Source organism: Rhinatrema bivittatum, chromosome 1 (assembly GCF_901001135.1).
Source record: "Rhinatrema bivittatum chromosome 1, aRhiBiv1.1, whole genome shotgun sequence".
NCBI lineage: Eukaryota > Metazoa > Chordata > Amphibia > Gymnophiona > Rhinatrematidae > Rhinatrema > Rhinatrema bivittatum.
In genome coordinates, this window is record NC_042615.1 from 507,398,478 (window position 1) to 507,413,201 (window position 14,724).

At 49.2% G+C, this 14,724-nt stretch overlaps 1 protein-coding gene across 2 annotated transcripts in view; it reads right to left on the bottom strand.

The window, feature by feature from the left end:
* The window catches only part of LOC115096433 (deleted in malignant brain tumors 1 protein-like), a 102,024-nt gene that overhangs the window by 19,140 nt on the left and 68,160 nt on the right, over positions 1 to 14,724 (bottom strand). The window contains exons 11-13 of one of the 2 annotated variants that reach the window (XM_029611030.1): positions 8,911 to 9,216; positions 7,960 to 8,277; positions 7,305 to 7,436 (exon numbers count right to left, since the gene is read on the bottom strand). The exons of the other annotated variant lie outside the window; for it this stretch is intronic. Coding sequence (XP_029466890.1) covers positions 7,305 to 7,436; positions 7,960 to 8,277; positions 8,911 to 9,216 — 756 coding nt within the window. The remainder of the gene's footprint in view (positions 1 to 7,304; positions 7,437 to 7,959; positions 8,278 to 8,910; positions 9,217 to 14,724) is intronic. 2 annotated transcript variants of the gene reach the window in all.

Genomic DNA, 14,724 nt, shown 5'->3' on the forward strand with positions numbered 1-14,724 from the left:
TCGAAAAGTCAATACATCCTGTGGTCTTGGGACTCCCTTGGTTGCAACAGCACGCCCCTGTGATCCATTGGGATACTCTCCAAATTGCTCAGTGGAGTTCTTATTGCATCCAGAACTGCCTGGATCCCCTTCCAAGGCCCGAGGTGCTGCTCTCTTACTCAGCTCTGGAGCTTCCTCTGCCATACCAGGAATTCTCTGACGTGTTCTCTAAGCAAAAGGCAGAGCTCCTCCCGTGCCATTGGCCCTTCGATTGTGCCATTGATCTACTTCCAGGCTCCACTCCTCCACGGGGTAGGGTCTACCCTCTTTCACTACCAGAAACCCACGCAATGTCAGATTACATTACGGAAAACCTTGCTAAGGGCTTCATTCGCCCTTCACACTCTCCTGCAGGAGCGGGCTTCTTTTTTGTAGCCAAAAAGGATGGCTCCCTCAGGCCATGCATAGACTATCAAGGCTTAAATTCCATCACAAGAAAGGATCGATATCCCTTGCCTCTGATCCCGGAATTGCTCGATAGATTACAAGGGGCCAAGGTCTTTACAAAACTGGATCTGCGTGGGGCATACAACCTGGTTCGTATTCGTCCGGGGGACGAGTGGAAGACAGCGTTCAACACTCGAGACGGACATTACGAGTATTTGGTAATGCCTTTCGGCTTATGTAATGCCCCAGCTGTCTTCCAGAATCTTATGAATGAGGTACTCCTTCATCGGATTACTCTGTTTGCTGCCTGCCTTGACCCGGACTGATTCATCGGATATTCTGTTTGATGCCTGCCTTGACCCGGACTGACTCATTGGATTATTCTGTTTGCTGCCTGTCTTGACCCGGACTGACCCTTGGATTATTCTGTCTGCTGCCTGCCCTGACCTGGACCCCTTCATCGGATTACTCTGTTTGCTGCCTGCCTTGACCCGGACTGATTCATCGGATATTCTGTTTGCTGCCTGCCTTGACCCGGACTGACTCATTGGATTATTCTGTTTGCTGCCTGTCTTGACCCGGACTGACCCTTGGATTATTCTGTTCGCTGCCTGCCGTGACCTGGACTCCTTCATTGGATTATTCTGTTTGCTGCCTGCCTTGATCCGAACAGACGCATTGGATTCTTCTGTTTGCCACCAGCCCCGACCGGGACTGTAGGACCTTCTGTTCCTGTGCTTCCCAGACTCAAGGTAAGCGGGGTCGACCCAGGTTCCACTTAACCCACGTAACAGTTGGCCAAAGCCATGGAACCAATCGACTTGGCCGCACTCCAGGCAATTCCCGGGATGGCCAACCGAATTCAACAGCAGCAAGGGGTTCTGGACCAAGTTACAGGGGTCTTAGATCGGCTGGTGGCCCGAATGGATGCGTTAGCCCATACCCCGGCTATTCCTATAACCAGTACTGCAGCAAGTCCTACACCTATTCGGATTCCTCCTCCGCCTCGATTTAATGGCACTGCCACACTGTGTAGAGGATTCATTAATCAGTGTCGAATGCACTTCTCGTTACAGCCCACTTCCTTTCCCAATGACAAAACCAGGACTACCTTTATTCTTTCCTTGTTGGAGGGACCCGCCCTGGCTTGGGCTTCTCCTCTTTGGGAGAGGGATGATCCCCTTCTCTCTAACCTGGAGCGATTCTTAAAAGAATTTCGCCTTATTTTTGACGAACCCGGACGTTCAAACTCAGCAGCTAACGAATTACTTCACATCAGGCAAGGATCTCGATCTGTGGGTGAATACGCCATCCAGTTCCGGACATTAGCCTCTGAACTCGCTTGGGGAGAGGATAGTTTGTTGGCAATTTTTCGACAAGGTCTAGCAGAGAACATTAAGGATGAGCTTGCTGGCAGAGACCCTCCTGAAACCTTGGAGGGATTAATTCGTCTGTCTATCCGACTAGATTTGCGTTTCCAGGAAAGAACACGTGAGCGAGCTGCTTCCCGAAGGACCTTTCGCCTAGCCCCCACTTTTCAGCAGCCTCTTTTGGTTCAACCTGCTGCAGAAGCTTCGAGCTGTACTGAGGAACCCATGCAGATTGATAGGGTTCGTCTAACTCCGGAGGAACGTCACAGAAGGAGAACCAAGAATCTCTGTCTCTATTGTGCGGGCGCCGGTCATTTCGTCAATAAATGTCCCAACAAGGCGGGAAACTCTCGGACCTAGGACGGGTAGGACAGGCCTCCCTGGGTCCCACTGGCTCCTCTCCACAACTACTCCTTCCTGTTACCATTTCATTTAAGGAGCAAGTACATTCGGCCCAGGCGTTCATTGATTCAGGAGCGGCAGGTAATTTTATTCAGGAGCAACTGGTTAAGTCTTACCAGATTCCGGTCAAACCTCTAGACATTTCCCTCTCTGTTACTTCAGTCTCCGGGCATTCTGTAGGTATGCGAATCTGCTACATCACCGAACCCATCTTACTTACCACTGGAGTTTTGCATCAAGAACTCATCCAGCTATATGTACTTCCATCTTCTGTCAATCAAATAATTTTAGGTCTACCCTGGTTACGGACTCATCAACCCCGGTTGGACTGGGCTTCATTGCAACTCACCTCTTGGAGTCCTTTTTGCTTTCAGAACTGTTTAACGTCTATCCACAGAACCTCCATCCAGACTACACAACTCTCTCCTAATATTCCTGCTCCCTATCAAGACTTCCAGGATGTTTTCAGTAAACAACGAGCTGAGACCCTGCCACCTCACAGACCGTATGATTGCGCTATAGATCTTCTTCCGGAAAAGATTCCACCCAGAGGGAGGATTTATGCACTGTCAGAGCCGGAATCCGAGGCGTTACGGAAATACATCAAGGAAAATTTAGCTAATGGGTTTATTCGACCATCTACATCTCCTGCTGGAGCAGGGTTCTTTTTTGTCAAAAAGAAGGATGGGTCATTACGACCCTGCATCGACTATCGAGGTCTCAATAGCATCACGAGGAAGAATAAGTATCCAATTCCGCTTATTTCTGAATTATTCGATCGCATTAAAGGAGCTCAAATTTTTTCTAAACTGGACTTACGTGGGGCTTACAACCTGATAAGAATTCGCGAAGGGGATGAATGGAAGACGGCGTTTAACACCCATGACAGCCACTACGAATACAGGGTTATGCCGTTTGGCTTATGTAACGCTCCAGCCGTTTTCCAGGATATGATCAATGACATTTTTCGGGATATGTTGTACTCGCATGTCATTGTTTACTTAGATGACATTCTCATTTTTTCGGATACCTTGCAACAACATCTACTTCATGTTCGACAGGTGCTTCAACGTCTTCGTGACAACAAATTGTTCGCTAAATTAGAGAAATGTGTTTTTCATGTACCCGAGTTATCATTTCTGGGATATATTATTTCCAATAAAGGACTATCCATGGATCCCGATAAACTGAAGGCCATTCTGACTTGGCCTCAACCTGTGGGCTTGAAAGCCTTACAACGGTTCTTGGGCTTTTCTAATTATTACAGACAGTTTATTCCCAACTTTTCTTCGTTGGTTGCTCCCCTCACGCTGCTTACCAAAAAGGGAGCTCCGACACATATGTGGCCTGCTGCGGCAGTACAGGCTTTTCTTCAACTCAAGCAAGAATTCACTAAGGATTTATGCCTCCGGCGCCCCGACTCCACCAGATCATTCATTCTGGAGGTCGATGCTTCCGCAGTGGGGGTCGGGGCGGTTCTTCTGCAAGAAACCGACGACAACCGCTTGATGACCTGCGCGTTCTTCTCCAAGAAATTTTCCCCTGCAGAAAAGAACTACACCATCGGGGATCGCGAGCTTCTAGCCATTAAGCTAGCTCTGGAGGAATGGCGTCATCTTCTGGAGGGCGCTCGGCACACTGTTACGATCTACACGGATCACAAAAATCTGGCGTATCTGGCTACGGCTCAGCGCCTGAACCCACGACAGCCAGATGGGCGCTTTTCTTTAGCTGTTTCGATTTTGTACTCCATTTTCGACCGGCTCAAAAGAATGTTCAGGCCGACGCTCTCTCCTGCAGTTTTGATCTGGATGAGACTCCGGACCCGCCTCATTATATCATAGATCCAGCTCGCGTACAGATAGCCGCCACTTTTACTGTTCCATTGGGGAGAACCGTGGTTCCTAAACGCTTGCGCCCCCGGGTCCTTCACTGGGCTCATGATGCCCGTTTAGCAGGACATCCCGGGATTGCCCGGACCAAGGGTCTCCTCTCCAGACACTATTGGTGGCCCCGCTGGGAGATGGATGTCAAACGGTATGTGGATTCCTGTCCAGTTTGTGCAGCACAAAAGACTCCCCGACGAAAACCCTTCGGTTTGTTGCAACCTCTACCCATTCCTGCTTCCCCGTTGACTCATGTGGCTACGGATTTCATTACGGATCTGCCAGTCTCTGAGGGTAATACCGTTATTTGGGTAGTAGTAGACCGCTTCTCCCGGATGGCGCATTTCATTCCCCTACCTGGACTACCCTCTGCCTCCCAGTTAGCCCGCCTTTTTATTCAACACATCTTCCGCTTTCACGGTCTTCCCATCAGTATTGTTTCAGACAGGGGGGTACAGTTTACTGCCTCATTTTGGACTAATTTATGCAAACTTCTTCAGGTCAAGCTTGCCTTCTCATCTGCCTACCATCCCCAGTCCAATGGACTCACTGAACGGACAAATCAATCTTTAAAGACTTTTCTGCGTGCATACGTTAATCAAAGACAGGATAATTGGGCATCTCTTCTGGTTTGGGCCGAAATGTGCCACAACAATCTTCCATCTCAGGCCACTGGGAAGTCCCCTTTTTTCGTGGTGTTTGGTAGGCATCCTCGTCTTCCTTTGCCTATTGAAGGGTCCTCCAACTGTCCTGCGGTCAATCCTGCTATTGAATCCATGTCCAGTCTTTGGACGGAGACTAGGGCCTTGTTGCTCCGGAATGCGGCCAAGATGAAAGCTCAAGCGGATAAGGGACGGTGCATGGCTCCCCCTCTTCAGGCTGGAGATCCAGTCTGGTTGAGCACTCGCAATCTGCGACTACGTTTACCCTCCGCGAAATTTGCTCCTCGCTTCATTGGACCTTTCCCCATTGAGAAACGGATAAACTCTGTCTCCTACAGACTACGTTTGCCTCCGTCCTTATGTATCCACAATGCTTTCCATATCTCCTTACTGAAACCTGCTGTCATGACTTGGCCACATAGGAAGCGTACGGTCAATTCCAACATAGTTCAGAATGATGATCAATTTGAGGTACAGGACATCCTGGATTCTAGAAAAGTGAAGGGGCAGTTACAATATTTGATCTCTTGGAAACACTTTGGTCTGGAAGAAAACACGTGGGAACCTGCGGGCCATGTGCATGCTCCCCGATTACTTCAGCAATTTCACCTTCGATTCCCTCTCAAGCCCGGTCCCCAGAGGCAGAGAGGGGGACCTTGCAGGGGGGGTACTGTTACCGTTTCCCGTGCCAGCGGGGCTGTCCTCCGGGGTCGGCGGGGTTCTGCCTCTGTCCCCGCTGTTCCCGTGGCGCCGGTGGCGCGTCTTCCTCCTGCACGGGCCCGACGTTTTCTGAGGACGTCCGTGGTCAGGACCGACGCCGCGGGCAAATCTCGCGCTAAAGCGCGCCGTGGACACGCCCCCTGACGTCAGACGCCGGCCAGCCGCGGTTTGCGCGGGAAAAGATTGAGATTTAAACGGAGCTCCCTGCTGAGCCCTTCGCTTCGGCCACAGTGCGCTTGGTGAGTGTTTTGTTACTTCCCTGCCTGTCGCTACAGTTCTTGACCCGGACTGCTTCGTGGATTCTTCTGCCTGCTGCCTGCCCTGACCTTGGTCTGCCTTTTTGGATTCCTGTCTGCTACCTGTTTCCTGGATCTGGTTTGTTTTGGTACTCCTGTCTGCTGCCTGCCCTGACCTGGACTCCTTCATCGGATTACTCTGTTTGATGCCTGCCTTGACCCGGACTGACTCATTGGATTATTCTGTTTGCTGCCTGTCTTGACCCGGACTGACCCTTGGATTATTCTGTCTGCTGCCTGCCCTGACCTGGACCCCTTCATCGGATTACTCTGTTTGCTGCCTGCCTTGACCCGGACTGACTCATTGGATTATTCTGTTTGCTGCCTGTCTTGACCCGGACTGACCCTTGGATTATTCTGTTTGCTGCCTGCCTTGATCCGAACCGACGCATTGGATTCTTCTGTTTGCCACCAGCCCCGACCGGGACTGTAGGACCTTCTGTTCCTGTGCTTCCCAGACTCAAGGTAAGCGGGGTCGACCCAGGTTCCACTTAACCCACGTAACAGCAGGGGAGGGAGTGGGATGCTGACACTGCACGGACACCGAGCAGTTCCCTTACGCAATCTTTTGTAGCACTGGCAGCAGGGACCTGGGAGGGGGGGAGGCCTGGAATGCTGCACTGGCCCGCCGGGAGATTTCCTGGTATCCGGCTGGCGCGGCAGGTCAACCCCCACGTCCATCAAACACAAATGAAAGATGGGAAAAAACGTCCAAAATTGAAAACCAAAATCACAAGACATCAAAGTAAATAGAAGTTGACATAAGAACATAAGAACATGCTATACTGGGTCAGACCAAGGGTCCATCAAGCCCAGCATCCTGTTTCCAACAGTGGCCAATCCAGGCCATAAGAACCTGGCAAGAACCCAAAAACTAAGTCTATTCCATGTAACCATTGCTAATGGCAGTGGCTATTCTCTAAGTGAACTTAATAGCAGGTAATGGACTTCTCCTCCAAGAACTTATCCAATCCTTTTTTAAACCCAGATATACTAACTGCACTAACCACATCCTCTGGCAACAAATTCCAGAGTTTAATTGTGCGTTGAGTGAAAAAGAACTTTCTCCGATTAGTTTTAAATGTCCCTGCGTGGAGCTTCCTATAGACATTAGGCTAGCAAGATCCTTTCTTTCCATCATTAACCCTGAGCCTGCCAGTTATTCATTCCTGATAGGCAAAGCACGTGCATATCCATGGAACCCCTTCTCTTCAGCCACTGTTCCTCTGGGCCTGAGTTATCTGCTACCTGGTAAATTGCATCAGGATCTTTAGCAGAGCCTGGGACAGCAAATACAAGCAGGCTTTAATGCAGATTACTGTTTTGGTTTCCCATCTTGCTTTGACTTTGTTACACTGTCTTTCTTCCTATTTATTGAACTTGCTTTTCTCTTGCCTACGCCTCTCTCTCTGTTGCCCTCAACAGTTCTGGTAACTGTTTATTGCTTCCTCTTATTTCTTGCTTATTCCTCCTTCCCTTAAAAGGAGATGAATAATGAATTTAAAAAAAAAAAAAAAAAAAGGAAAGAAAACATCTTTTTACGTTTCTTAGCAGAGCTCCAACACTTCCAGATTACGATTCCCAGCATGACCAGTACAACCAATAAGATAGACACAAGGACAGAAATGAGGATGGTGAAATCGGATTGCTCCTTAGGCTCTATTATTGACTGCTCTGAAAAAAGAAATGAAGAGAAAATTAGGACAGAAAAAAGGGAGAGTAGGACCTAACCAAAAACAATTTACCACGTACAACGCAAGGAGGTCAGCATTCAGAGGGTTTCTTCTGTTAACCTTTGGAGTTAGCCAGGCAAAATCCAAGATTATGACATTTCTCCCTGCTCCCCAGCTAAATTTTGTCTGGGCAGCTGCACAACATTTACCCAAGTAAAAAGAAGTGGAGTGGTTTCACTTTGCCTGGGCAGTGAATATCGTTGAATATCTGTGCTGCCCTGGAAAAGGTTAGGCAGCTAAGCCTGGTCAGATAAACACCTGTCCTACAGCCACCTGGCCAACTTTATCCAGAGTAAAGTTGTCCAATTAACTTTCCATGGGTATATTCAGGGGAATAGTTATCCAGGTTAAGATCCACTGACCATCTGGTTAACGTTAGCTGGGTAAATTTCCCTCTCACTGGCTTATTCAATATGGACCTTGGGGTTTATGTCCCTTCATCATCATTAACAGCAAAAACTTACTTGAGCAGATCACGCCGGCAGGTGGCTTGTTTGAGCAGGCATTTCCAGGATCCCAGTCCCCTTCACACTCCCACAGGAAAGACTCGTTCTTCTTGCATTTCACATTGGCCAGCCACACTCGCCCACCACTGATGTTACTGGGGAGGTTGTTAAGTGAGGTGGCGTTCACCATGTCACATTTCAGCTGCTTGCAGACAACATGGGCACCCGCCTCATCCCATCCATCGCTGCACACACTCCCCCAGGTGCCGTGGTAGAGGACCTCTAGCCTCCCATCGCAGGTGCTGTTCCCATCTGTCAGCCTGATCTGCACCGAGTCTGTGACCGAAGAGCAAGTATTCCAGTCACTGCATAGCTTTCAAGTCAGAATATACTTGCCTTTCCTTGTGGCTCTCCTCTCACACAGCCTCATTCCCTTTCTTTTTCCTATCCAGCTCTTGACTGGCACCCATCATGCATGGCCTCCCTCCTGACTCCTTCCTATCTGGTTCATCAGGGAATCATCTTATTTGTACTCTTCATGTATTGCACAATATTTCGGGCAGGCACAAATAACATCCTGCATCAATTATAAATATTGAAAAATCTTTAATTATTTTAAAAATTCTTGCTGCTCTGTAGTCATGTTAAGCAAGAGGTACGTGACATCACAAATTCTGGATCTGTCTGGTTCATAATATGATGAATGAGTCAATCAGCTCACACAATGGCTTGCTAATGCCTCTTCCAAATATAAGCCACTACGAGCTAGGGAAATAAGGCTTCAATAGCATAACAATTTTTATAGGTACAGAGCAAGTACTGTTAGAGCAGATGGACATTTCAGAAACACCAAACAGCACATGGGTGTCAGTTCCTTTTTCAGTGCAGATTGGAGCGCGAGTCTCTTCTGCAGTCCCTACTCAAGTGTCAAAGCATCACTGCACCCTGTCAGCCCTTGCAGATCTCTACCTGAGCAGATAACGCCAGCGTGTTGCTTTTGCCCACATTTGATGTTCTCTGGCGCAGAGGTCAGGCACTGCCACAGGTGTAATGGGTGAAAATTCCTCTGCAGGAAATTCACTGAGGTTGGGCCAGATCCTAGGTCCATGTTTTTCATGTGTGTTACTGCCTGGCCACAATTTAGGTTCTTGCAGACAAGATTGGCATACGTTATGTTGTCTTTCCAGTACTGGTTGCAGACTGTCACCGACTGGTTCTGATAAAACAACTCCACCACTCCAGAACAATTGCCACTCAGCTTCATCTTGATTTCTTCTGTTACAGAAAGGATACAAAAGCTCTCAACAAAATATTATCACCTAACATGTGAGTGCTTTTTGAACCACACCAGTAATTTATCATCATCATCATCATCATAATCATCCATACAAAGTTGGCAGCTATGATGCAACAGTTCTCTCTGTGCTCAGCTTTCCTAGTAACTCTAGCAGCTGCGACTACAGTGTCGTCCCGTTACGTCCCTCCTACTTCCTACCGCCCCATCACCTCTAATTAACCCACTGCCATACATGTATACGTTCTTTAATACAATGGAATAACAGACACAGATATTGAATAAAAAGGCTGCAGCTTTATTGTATTATATATATATACTAGCCGTTAAGCCCGTAACAACGGGCTTCATTTAAAAAAAAATTTTCGGTCTATTTCCTTCCCACTTTCTCCCCCCCCCCCCACCTCACTCTCTCCTCCCCCCTCTATTCTCCCTCTCCTCCCCTCACCTCACTCTCTCCTCCCTCCCTCCCTCCCCCCACCTCACTCTCTCCTCCCTCACCTCACTCTCTCCTCCCTCTCACCTCCACCCACCTCACTCTCTCCTCCCTCCCACCTCCCCCCTCTATTCTCCCTCTCCTCCCTCCCACCTCTATTCTCCCTCTCCTCACCTCACTCTCTCCTCCCTCCCTCCCCCCACCTCACTCTCTCCCTCCCTCTCACCTCCCTCCCCCACCCACCTCACTCTCTCCTCCCTCCCACCTCCCCCCTCTATTCTCCCTCTCCCTCCCCTCACTCTCTCCTCCCTCCCCCTCCCCTCAGCTCACTCTCCTCACTCTCTCCTCCTCCCTCCCCTTTCAGCTGATCACAACCGGCAGACAGGGGGGTGTCCCTCCCTTGCGCGTCGCCACCGCTACTGCTCCTCCCTCCCTAGCGCGCGCGTCGCTGCCGCTACTGCTCCTCCCTCCCGCGCGCGCGCCAAATGGGAGGTCTCCGGGGATCTCTCTCTCTCGCACGCGCGCCGCTCCACCGGGCTCGGTGAAGAGGCGCGCGCAAGAGAGAGACTTCCGGCGACCTCCCATTTCTGTATCTGTGCCGCCACCGCCGCTTCTTCCTGCGCGCGCGAGAGAGAGACCACCTGCCGCCGCCGCCGCTCCTCCTCGCCACTTCAAAGAAAGCCGTCCGCTGGGCTCCCCTCGGACCGACGTGCTCACGCATGCGCAGTAGAGCTGCTCTCTACTGCGCATTTGCGGCACGTCGGTCCAAGACCATTTATATGGTAGATATACATACACCCCTAGACAAAGCGGTACCAGAGCTGGTATGGCACTTGCCAAAGACCAGGCTACACCACCACCTCTGCTACTCGCTGTAAAAACCAAGCAAGGCAGTATCAAATTCAGGCCCCCTGCCTTGTCCCCAAGTAAGGGCCCCCTCCCCGAGGTGTACGGAATGCCCCGCCATGCACCACCCAAGGCGCCGGTCCACTGCTGACCTGGACCATGATGCACGCCAGCCCCACGTCTAAAACGCCCCTACCAGCCCAGGTAACTGCCATAGTCATGAGGTAGGGTGTGCCCTTGCCTCATGCCCCCCACCAACATTTAATGTGGTCGACATCAATCCCCAACAACCATCCCTCCAAAGCCTCCTGTAGGGTGTTGTTAAATATATCATAGCCAGTATCCTAAAGATGGACTCTGTCCGACCTAAACAAACCTTGACAATTGACATCTGTCCATTCGTGCCTTATTTGGCGACCACCAAACTTGCAGGTCCATACACCAATCTGACAGTTGACCTTGCGCCCTCTCCTCCACAGTTTCAAATCATTCAATTTTGGACGTGGAATAATATTAGACCACAAGAAATGAGTATGCGGGAACCAGGATGATAACTCAGCCAAGTCATTCTTGATCCTCATAATTAACTGCTTGTTTGATAATTCACCAAAGTCATTGCCCCCCAAATGTATTATGATGGCATCCTGGGCCGCCATTGAATCCCTCAAATTCCAAAGAAAGGGTAACAAATGGTCCCAACACATGCATGGCTTGCCTATCCATGTCACTACCAGCCCACGAGGTGCCAATCCCAAGTGCGGTCCATAGGGGCAATCACGTGCTCTCCTAGCATCCCAATGCACAAAAGAGTGTTTAATAATCCAAGTAGTTAACTGAACCTGGCGTGAATCTGCAAAATACCATTAAGAATTGTGAGTAGTTGTGCTCGCCCGGTCCATCCTGACATAAGTATTGACTACTGCGGATCTCCATCTTCCTATTTACTGTATGGTGCTGATCTGTAGATCTGCTTGCGCAGCGCTTGTGGCCGCTCCAATCCTAAAGGAGTGAGTGGTAAATTTCCTGGCATCCAGACCCATGCTTGTTATAGACGTTCTGAGCACAGTGGAGAATTGATATCTGGTCATTGGGACCTGGTCAGTGTGCACCAACAAATGTACACCTCCAGAAGGTCGAACAGCTAGATACTTTTCCAAGTTTTGGACAGGACAAGTGATGCATATGTCTCAATCCGCTTCAAAGAAAGGATTGCTCCCTTTCCCACCTGATCGGTTTTTGACCTGTATATCTTGATATGATGTGCTAGAGGTGTACATGTCACGTTCCGCAACAGTATGCCACAGGTACATGAATCGTTCTTGTTGGATGCGACCAACCTCCCCTCGCGTAAAGCTCCAATAAAGCCTAGCTAGAAGGAAAGGTGAAACAGGTTGGTTTCAAAGTTGGAAGCACAGATGGATACCAAGCAGACCCATAGGGTCCCCAGCAGGTTGTGTGTAATCGGAAGCCGTGTATCCATAGTCAACCCCAACTTTCTCGACCAACACCCAAAACATCTTCTTCAACAGGAAGGACTTGGTGGGATCCCCCCATTCACGTGCCTTCCAAAAAAAAAAAAAAAAAAGGTCAGACCTGCTAGATGTCTAACCACTGAACTTCTGGATGCCCTCATTTCCTTGGCCGAAGAGACATACTTTACCATCAGGTCATCTGGCACTGGTCCATGCCTCCAGCCATGTTGCAAAAGGAATCTTGTCATGTGGTCTTAACTTCGGCAATATGCAAACCATGTGGCCATAGCCAACGATCCTTGTACTAAGTCCCTGGTGGTTGGAGACCAATCGTCTGCAGATGCTCTGGCATTGGTGTTCCGTATTCGTCCGCTGTGGGTACCTGCTTGTGAAACAAATCCCACTTAGCACAAGATAAGGAATCAGCAATACCATTACAAACCCCTGGAATGTGCCTTGTTCTCACTGTAGTATTGATGCGCAAACCCGTGAGGACAACCTCCCTTAGCAAGTCTACCACCTTGAAGCATTTAGCTGACTGTCAGTTCAAAACCTGGACCACCACTTAATTGTCACACCAAAAAATTATATGTTTATCCTTCAATCTTTCGCTCCATAATTCGAGGGCTACCTATATAGGGAATAATTCCAGGAATGTGATGTTCTTGTCAAGCCGACTTCAGCCCACTCAGCTGGCCAAAGCTTGGCACACCATGCCCCTTGACAGAATACCTCGAAGCCCCAACCCAGCTGAGGCATCCAAGTGTATATCCAAATCTCTGCTCGAGAATGGGAGCCCCTGATATATGGACACACCATTAAATTCATTCAGAAATGATGGCCATATGGAGATGTCCACATGCATAGCTTTCGACACCCTCACGAAGTGATGCAGCATACTGATGCCGACTGTGGCAGCAGCCAACCACCTCAAGAAAACTCGCCCCATGGGAATTACTCGACAGGCGAAGTTCAGTGTCCCCAAGATAGCTGGGATCGATCGCAGTCTGAGTTTCTTTGCTATCAATGCCTGTCACAACATTACACGCAGTTTCGCCACTTTGTCATCTGGAAGCCTAGAAACCATGTTGATCGAATCCAACTCTATGCTAAGAAAACAAATGACTGCAGAAGGACCTTCAGTTTTCTTGTGCGCCAGGAGAGCACCGAAGTTGGTGGCAACGGATTGGAATTCCTGTAATAGGCATGTGAATGTGTCTGATTCCTTTGGCTCGACGAATAAAAAATCTTCAAGGTAATGTATGATGTTGCTTGATCCTGCCTGCTGTAATGTCACCCAATGAAGGAAAGAGCTGAAGAGCTCAAAGTAGGCACATGAAACTGAACATCCCATTGGCATGCATTTATCAAAGTAGTATTGGTTTCTGAATCGAAAGCCCAACAATGAGAAGCTGCTCGGATGAACAGCTGACTCTATATCAGACTTGGCCATTAAGGCGCCTGCATCATACTTCCTGACCAATGCAATTGCCAGGTCAAATGAAGCGTATTGCACTGAGCACTCTTCAGGGGGAAGTTGTTCGTTCACAGATGAGCCTGGAGGGTAGAAGAGGTTCTGGATGAGAAGGAACTTTCCGGTCTCTTTCTTATGGATCACTGCCAGAGGTGATAGGTACATTTTTTGAAAAGGCTGATTTGAAATGGATCTGCCATATGTCCCAGTGCCAACTCCATGTCCAATTTTGCTTGTACAATGGCAGCGTGTCACACCGCGGATGTAGCATTGGATGTAGTTGTCCCCTCCAAGTGTTGCTGGAATGGAATGGGGAATCCATTGCAGAAACCTTGTACAATTCATTGTGCCTCTCTGTGCTTGGGGTATTGGTCAAGCCAAGGGATCATAGCCAACAAGTCAATGAGTGATGCCTCTTTGCTGTTGCATTCGTGCCTGTTCTTGCCCTCGCTCCACCCTTTCTACCTTAGTGGCGACTCCCTTCGGGTCTGACAGACAGATGCTGCCGTGGCTTCTCCTCACCGTTCTTCCTGGAATCCCCGGGCTGGCCTGATGCTGCAGATCCGCCATGTTCCTGATGACGTAAGGGTGCGCGCGCTCCAGAGTTTGTACTGGCAAGGGCGCGAACCTCGGAGGCGTCCCCCCCGTAGTGACATCATCCGCTTCCACCTTAAAAGGTCTTTGCTTGCAACTACGAATCGAGTTAGCAAGGGGAATTCTTTCTCCGCTGCTCTGCCTCCACAACCTTACCTAGGGTTACCTGTTCCTTGGGGGCCCCGCTCTCTCTTCTTGATTTCAGATTGCTAAGACGGGATCTGGTACTCGCTCCACAAGAGCCTACGTCCCTGAATGCTCAGAAGACTCCTTACTACCTGGAAGCGATCGCAGACATGAACACACTGAGTTCTATTACAGACAGGAACCGGTACTCACTCCACAAGGGCCTATGTTCCTAATCTCCGAAGACTCCCTTCTGTCTAAGATGTTATCGCAGGTACGGAGATCGTGAGTCATTATTGTAGATTGCAGATAGGAACCGGTACTCGCTGCACGAGGACCCATGTTCCTAAATCCTTTCTCAACTCTCTTCTATATCAGAAGCTATCATATACCTATATCTTGTGCATTACTATTATAGATTGCAGATAGGAACCGGTACTCGCTCCACGAGGGCCTATGTTCCTAAAACCCTCCAAAGACTCTCTTCTATTCCATAAGCCATCACATACACAGATATTGTGAGTTCTCATTCCAGACTGCA